This window comes from Cucurbita maxima, unplaced genomic scaffold (genome assembly GCF_002738345.1).
Source record: "Cucurbita maxima cultivar Rimu unplaced genomic scaffold, Cmax_1.0 Cma_Scf00176, whole genome shotgun sequence".
NCBI classification, from domain to species: Eukaryota; Viridiplantae; Streptophyta; class Magnoliopsida; order Cucurbitales; family Cucurbitaceae; genus Cucurbita; species Cucurbita maxima.
The window spans coordinates 38,029-45,709 of NW_019272192.1; the positions used below are offsets into that span (position 1 = coordinate 38,029).

Below are 7,681 nucleotides of genomic sequence, written 5' to 3' on the forward strand. Positions count from 1 at the left end.
TTTCAACACAATGTTGGGTGGAGATTAAGCGAAGCTATAATGACTTCACTATTTAGTCGAATTAGTCTCCATTTGGCATAAAAAAAACAATGAATCATCTTATCCAAGAACACAGAAAGTATCCTTTGGCTGTCAAGTTCATATTTGATTTATTTCATGGTTTTTCTAAATCTTGGGATGTGGTTTCTTTTGAAGAGTTGGTTGAATCTCGCAATTAAACATTCGAATTCTTTTGGATCATCAATGCACTCAAAAATGTACTTTTTCTTCATGTTAACGGTTTAAATTTCTGTTTATTCATTAAAAAAATGTCGTGACTGGTCGAGTTTTCGTCAAACTATAAAATGATATTTTAGGAAATGAGGTGTTGAAGAAGGCTCGCTAACAATTTAGCCATTACACCGCAGATATAAGACTCGTGAAAAAAAGAACTTTTCGATAAACTCTAGCATGTAATAGGTAGGTCTCTATGAAACAATCGGGAGAATGAGAAAGGAATAATAGGGGTATTTCCCTTTTAGAACCAAAAAAGTATCCACTCATGGAAAAGCGAACAAAGATATCCCAAACTCACCAGTGTAAAAAACTGTAACATGTAAATAAAATTCAGTCCTCTTAATTCTACCATCTTGACATCTCTAAACAAAACATTCTACATTACAAAATAAGACACTCAGAAGAACAACATATAAAGAAAGTGCATTGTACACACCCCAGATGAACCCACCATCATCTCGAAAGAGAATGAGCACGACTCTCTTGTTGTTGTCTCACAACGCTAAAATATATCCCCGAACGAACCTGACAAAAGCAAGAAATGACCTTCATGATTCAACAGAACAAAAACCAATGTCAGTTTAAATAAGGAGAGGAGGGGAGGAAGGTCTCAAGGAGAAAAGACTGGTTTATGCTAGGCTATTTTTTTACCCATAAAATTTACCTGAACGCATGTGCCGTTGGTAAATGAACCCTATTCAATTGGAATTGGTAACTGTATTGTTGGCGTGGTGGAGTTAGAATGAACTGCTAAAATCTTGATATATGTTTCTCATCTTCCTACTGAGGTTGTTGAATTTGTTTGAGTTGAGACATCCAAATCATTGTCTCTTTGAGTTTCCACCAATCGACTGTTCAAAATCGCCAACACGTTATCTGGTGGACATTTATCAGCAGGATTTTTTGGTGACATTTGGCAGAAACATTCGGGCCAAGAATTCGTATAGAATGACTCTGGTGAAATGCGTTCGTGTGGCCCACCGAAGTGTGTGCCGAGCATAGCTCTCCTAATAGCTTCTTCAAAACCTGCTGTCCTTCCGTTCTCTCTGTCAATGAAAATTGGTGCAAGAGTTTTCCTATCTGGTCTTATTGTAGTTCGGAAGCCGTAATAAAGACGGTGCCCCAGCAAATTGTTGGCAAAGTTGCTTGGCCCATCATAGGTTGGCATGAAGATGTCGGAAAGGAGACAAACCATGTAGTCAACTGCAGACCCGGTCAGTCCCCTTACATTTTCAACAAGTTCCTCTGAGGATTCAACGGAGCTATGGTTCTCAAGGCGGGGAAACAAGGCACGAAATGGCTTCATGAATCGTTCACCGCCGAAGAGTTCACCAGCTGCAAGATATATTCTGGTAGAATTGTCAAACCCCATGGAACGTAAAATGAGACCAACCTGCAGACCAAAGAAACCTTGCAGCATCAGTGATTCTTTACCACATAATTCTTACATGTCAATAAAAAATGACAAATTAAAGTGCCCAGAAATCAATTGGTTTCTTTAAGAAAAACATAGTCAAGTGTGTGTGCGACAAGTCACCTCCTCTGGAGTTAAGGGGCATTTTCCAATTGCCCTTCTTTCACTATAAACCAGTCTCTTCTTTGCAAAATTTTCCTCTCGATATTTCTTCAAGATCTTTTGCTCTTCAGGAGTAAAAATATCAAAACACCTACAAACCAGTCAATTAATGAAAATGTACCATAAGATGAACTTTTCTCTATATACAAATAAGAAATAGAACGAGAAAGAAAGTAAACAGTAATGCAGGGATGTGCAAGATCCTCTTAGTAGTGTCCAATGAAATGTTTATTGTAAGGCAGACATCATGACCATGTTCTAAAATCCATTATCGATATTAATGAAGAAAATACTTACCCTGCAAAGGCCAGCATGTCCATCTCAAAACGAAGGTGAATAGACATGAAATGACCTTGATTGCGGAGTTTATCAACTATTGATTGACTAATTCTTAAAATATGTGGCTTAAATCTCAAAGCATGATAATTAACCCTGCATCTCAATCTTTGGTATTCAGGATTGTCAATTTCTTCTGCTAAACGATGTGAGAACGGAGTGAGATATATAGCACCATGCTCCCTCATCTTCTCAAGAGCAACAGAAGTATACCAACTGATTGGGGCATCTCTAGGGGGTCGGAGCTGAGTCAATTAAAGAGAACATGAGTATAAATATATGAACAGAAAATCTCTTTTAGAATTGCAACATCCGACTTTTTTACCTGAAAAGGTTTTATCTTCTTAGTTTTCCCATTCTTGCGAACATCTGGAATGCTTTCCACAATTCGTACATCATACCTCAGTGTCCTTATAAAATTCTCAACATCATAGATGCCATGGAAGCCACTGCGCAAAATAAAATCATAGTTATCAGGAATGTATAGTAGATGTAATTGGAAAAATAGAGAGAGAGAGAGAAAAAAAAATATTTATTGGAAAGCTGTAAGTAATAAGACATAAGTTTATTAGAAGCATTCATGTAGCTGTGCATCGGGACAATCGAAGTTCTTGTCAGTCAGAACGTAGGAAAATGCTTTTCACTGAGGAGGTTGACTAAATCTTGCCCAAATTATTTTTTCTAGTTCGCTGAGTTAACTATTTCTCAGTGTTAAGATTGTCTAGCTTTACGGCCCCAATTGGTAAGACGGCAAAAAAAACAAAGAGGTGATTTACAATTGATGACTAAGTTCAATGACCTGCATAAGTCTTGATAAAATGTGCACTAAGGTTTCAATGAGCTGAGAAAAAAAAGAAGCCATTATAAAAGAGAGATGATCTATAACCTCAAAATCTTGAAGTAAAAGCCACATCATAAGAATCCTCCACAAAATTCCAGAAGAGAAGGGGGGCTTAACTTGGCTTCAAAACCAAGATCCTACTTTCATTTTCTATATTTATACGTATCACTTGGAAAAGATCCTCTCACTTCACGGTTTCATGGCCTCAACAAAAACAACAAAAGTAGGCAAATACAACATAAAATATACAAGCAGGTGACTAGAACAGGTAAAATACCGAGATAGATATTTAAAATTTGAAATACCTCTTCTCATGCCAAAAGGAGTTCGCATCTAACTCAGGTAATACAAGTGTTGCATTCATAATCCGAGCAGCAAGAACTGCATTACAAATCTAAAACATCCAAAATAATATTTTATGATAAGAATGATCCATCATCAGAAAACCCCAATGGACATCACAATCGTGCTTACTAATAATTTAAAATGATCCATCATTTGCGAGTTTATAATCACATCTTTAAACTTCTTGTGATAATTAGTTTGCTCTAACCATCCAACCAGGTAATGCAAGTGGAAAGCAAACAAAAGTAACGTATTTTTCCACTCAAATTGAACATCTACCTTACTCAAAACAAAAGAACTGAAAGGGAATGAAAGAAATTAGCGTTCAAGAGATGTACGGAATACTTACCGCACTGCGTTGTTGATTCAGACCCCCGTTACAGCGAACTTTCAAGTAACCATTGCTTTCCTTTGGTGGAGCTGTCATAGTGTGTTTGAGTTTTAAAATTTATAGTTATTTGAGACAATAAAACCATAATATCTGAATATAAGGTGAAAGCATGCAACATAATCTTGTTGCATGACACAATGATTTTTAAAGGCAGCGAAGAAATACGTGGCCAATCGGATCTCGGAGCTGAGGAAGGTCTCCAACCACCAGAATCAGCAGGACTCCAAAGTTCTTCAGCCTTGATCTGACCAAACAAGAATAGAACGAAATGTCAAGCTTCAGTCGCGTTTAAATATTCATACATTATCAATAGCTTTACCAACCACCTCCTCCATGAGTCCAGAAACTAGCTCATGCGAAGTAGCTTTCTTTTTGCCAACTTAATTCTTTCGGATGAGAAGATTAACCGAAGAAGTTCCCAACGCTCAATTTAAAAGAGCATCAGACCATTTTTTCTATGTAAGGTACCTACGCTTACACACCATTTTAAGATAACAATGTGGTCGGAATTTCACTGCTAACAAAAACATTTCAACAGACAGTCATAGAGTAACACAGACTTTGACATTGTTTCAGGAAAACGAAATCGGATAATCACGTTAGCGAGAACGAAATTCCAGCGCTAACATGATGGGTCGGCATACTATTTCCAATGTGCCAGAGGTAGAAGAAGAACGAACATAATTGATACTACAAGTCTAGAGCTCTACTTCAACATTTTCGCAACAGCATGCATTAACAGTAAATAATCACGCGCAATAAGCTCAGCCTCAACTAACCTCAGAGCGAGAGACGGATCCGAGGCCAGCTTTGCTCGTCGACGAAATATACAGTGAAACTGTGCAGATCAAGAGAACAATCACAGCGATTGATAACCTTCCCATCAAGCCCTTCAAGCCCCCTGCACCTTGCTTCGGATTGGCCCGATGTAAATGGTGCCCCGATCTGCAGTGAAGGAGATGGTAAATCAAACACTAAGACGATGAGGAAACATCACAGCCGTAAATGAGACAAATGTATGAGAAACCGATTATCTGAGAACAACCTTCTCATGATTAAGTTGGAGTTTCTCCTCCGATTGCGATCGCCAATTCGTCAAAAACCAGGCAGTTGGCAAGTTCAAGGACTGATAATCTGGAAGAATTGGAAGAAACTGAATCAATTTCTTGGATTTCTATCTACCGACGCGCAGATTCGCGGGGAATTGACTGCGAAGCACAAGCGATGAAGAGATGTGTCGTTTTAGTTTCCATTTCTGGATTTTTTTTTTTTCTTAATTCATGGCTAGATTAATAAATTCCAAATTAATAAATATATATATGTGTGTGATAAAACTTTAAAAAACTCATATGTATTTTTTTAACCAAATGTTAAAATGTATTTTTTAAACTAAGTTTAAAATAATATTTTTTATCTATTTTATTATTATTATTTATTTATTATTATTATTATTATTTTTTTTTTTGTAAATAGGAATGTATTATTGATGAAAGTCGTAGCTAGCAAATATTATCCATTTTAGCTTGATACGTATCGTCGTCGCCCTCCTGGTTTTAAAATGCATATACTAGGAAGAAGTTTTCAAACTGTTATAAGGAATGGTTAGTTCCCTCTATAGCCAATGCGATATCTCACCGTCCACCTGTTTTTAGGGCAGTGTCTTCGTTGATACGCCGCTCAATGTCTTGCTCTAATACCAATTGTAACAGCCCAAACCCACCGTTAGTAAATATTGTTTGTTTTAGCCTATTATATATAGCCATTAGTCTCACAGTTTTAATACACGTCTACGGGAAGAGATTTCTTTCTATCTATATGTATATATATTAAAGTTTTTTTTTTAATATAATTAAAATAGCTATTAATAAATATCTAAAAAGAGATTCTTAAATTTGGAAAGTTTGAATTAAACTATTTCAACCAAAAGAAAAAACTTAAAAAATTGATATTAATTTTGAATAATAATAATAACAGTGCTTTGGTTGTATTTGATCGAACTAATCATCGTGTATAATTTTGATGACAAATGAAACAATATCATATGTCAATTACAAAAATGATGGAAGAAGACATAAAATTTTGTTTAAGAAACATGTTAATTATATGTTCTTTCGGCTGTCACTCTTCGTCAAATAATATTATTAATTAACAATATAATTTTAATTTTAACTTAATATAATTAAATTTTAAGTCACGAAATAACCTATAGCCGACCTTAGCTCGGTTATCCTTAGGTCGCTGGTTCGAATCCGGCAGGTCGGATTTATTTTTCAATTATTTTTTTGCCATATCCGCTTAATTTTATTTATTTACATTTGTATAATTAAAGTTTAAGTCACATTACATTCACAAACCGACCTTAGCTCAGTTGGTAGAGCGGAGGACTGTAGTGAGGTCTCTCAGTTATCCTTAGGTCGCTGGTTCGAATCCGGCAGGTCGGATTCCTTTTTCAATTATTATTTTTTTACCATATCCCCCTTATTTACCTTTTTTTTTTTCTTTTTTCTTTTGAGTAATGGAAGGCAATTTATAAATCCGGCTATCTTCCTCCCGCCAAACACAAAACCCTAAACCCTACGGTCCTTTATTTCGCGCCTCCAAATTCCGGCGAAAGGGACGATAATATAGCGGCCGCCGAATCAGCTGCAGGCCTGAAACATCAGTATTGAATGCAAAAACAGTAAATTTCTAACTTAGCTAATCGGAGTTGAGAGCGATGTACGGAAGACCATCCCGTTTCGCTCCTTCCGGCGCCGGTCGACGGCACTCCCAGCCGCAGCAGCAGCAACCGTGGCCGCAGCCGTTTCGCTCCTTCCGGCGCCGGTCGACGGCACTCCCAGCCGCAGCAGCAGCAACCGTGGCCGCAGCCACAGCCACAAGCGCAGTTTCCTGCAGCGCCTTTTTTTAATCCCAATGTTCAGCTTGAAGCCCTTAATCATATTCTCCAATCAGTTTCCTGCAGCGCCTTTTTTTAATCCCAATGTTCAGCTTGAAGCCCTTAATCATATTCTCCAATCGTCCGGCGGGTTTATTCCTGGTCATCAGAACGTCAACTTCCCTATGCAGAACTCGAACTTGCCGACACAAAATCACGGTTTTCAGTTTTCACAAGCCCCCAATCCAGGTTTCCATTCTCCACAACCTCCCAATACGGGTTCCCAGGCGCATGGTAAGACTACGATGCCAGCAGAAGGCGTCACGAGGATCAACAACGCTGTGGCCAAAGCACACAGCGATCTTCTTGTGGCTAAGGAAAGCATCTCAGCGTGGAAGGTCTCGCAATCAGCGCTTTCAATTCTCCAGGTTGATTCATGGGATTCTTTAGGGGTTCGTATGCAGGAAATCGACGCTCTTCACCGCCTCATTGCGATGGAAGGAAAGGTAACGCGAGAAAATACGTCCTAAACTTCAATCCCCCTCTCTTTTGTTTGATTATCTGATAATTATGGGAATAGAGTATATTTTAAGCATGGATTCTCTGGGATCTTGAGTGGACTAGAATAATAAGCATTGGCCTACTAGGGCCTTTATCTAGAAGGAAACTCATCCTGGTAGGGCCCAACGCCGGCGGCTGGGGTGGNAACTTAATATAATTAAATTTTAAGTCACGAAATAACCTATAGCCGACCTTAGCTCGGTTATCCTTAGGTCGCTGGTTCGAATCCGGCAGGTCGGATTTATTTTTCAATTATTTTTTTGCCATATCCGCTTAATTTTATTTATTTACATTTGTATAATTAAAGTTTAAGTCACATTACATTCACAAACCGACCTTAGCTCAGTTGGTAGAGCGGAGGACTGTAGTGAGGTCTCTCAGTTATCCTTAGGTCGCTGGTTCGAATCCGGCAGGTCGGATTCCTTTTTCAATTATTATTTTTTTACCATATCCCCCTTATTTACCTTTTTTTTTTTCTTT

General features: G+C 37.9%; 1 protein-coding gene and 2 non-coding genes across 4 annotated transcripts; 2 read left to right on the forward strand and 1 right to left on the reverse strand.

Annotated features, from left to right (window-relative positions):
* Positions 1-487: 487 nt before the first annotated feature.
* LOC111473866 (O-fucosyltransferase 1-like) lies at positions 488-5,038 on the reverse strand. 2 transcript variants are annotated; one of them, XM_023119234.1, is made up of 10 exons: positions 4,811-5,038; positions 4,545-4,710; positions 3,931-4,009; positions 3,724-3,794; positions 3,335-3,423; positions 2,514-2,637; positions 2,150-2,433; positions 1,814-1,943; positions 941-1,669; positions 488-801 (listed from the first exon to the last, which is right to left on the reverse strand). In XM_023119234.1, the coding sequence occupies exons 1-9, from the start codon at positions 4,816-4,818 to the stop codon at positions 1,049-1,051; spliced, it is 1,572 nt and encodes a 523-aa protein (XP_022975002.1). In that variant the 5' UTR covers positions 4,819-5,038; the 3' UTR covers positions 488-801; positions 941-1,048. The 2 variants fall into 2 exon arrangements, with proteins under 2 accessions (XP_022975002.1, XP_022975003.1); XM_023119235.1 differs by having other exon boundaries at positions 488-822.
* A 1,080-nt stretch (positions 5,039-6,118) lies between these two features.
* Positions 6,119-6,206, forward strand: TRNAY-GUA. Its single transcript is given in 2 exon segments — positions 6,119-6,155; positions 6,171-6,206. It is a non-coding gene; the product is annotated as a tRNA-Tyr (tRNA).
* A 1,326-nt stretch (positions 6,207-7,532) lies between these two features.
* Positions 7,533-7,620, forward strand: TRNAY-GUA. The gene is given in 2 exon segments: positions 7,533-7,569; positions 7,585-7,620. It is a non-coding gene; the product is annotated as a tRNA-Tyr (tRNA).
* Positions 7,621-7,681: the final 61 nt, after the last annotated feature.

Excerpts from the sequence above, each read along its gene's own strand:
- LOC111473866 (XM_023119234.1), bottom strand. Across the intron at positions 4,010-4,544 it reads GATCCGTCTCTCGCTCTGAG|ATCAAGGCTGAAGAACTTTG; the intron begins GTTAGTTGAGGC and ends TTGTTTGGTCAG. Across the intron at positions 2,638-3,334 it reads TCCTTTTGGCATGAGAAGAG|TGGCTTCCATGGCATCTATG; the intron begins GTATTTCAAATT and ends TATTTTGCGCAG.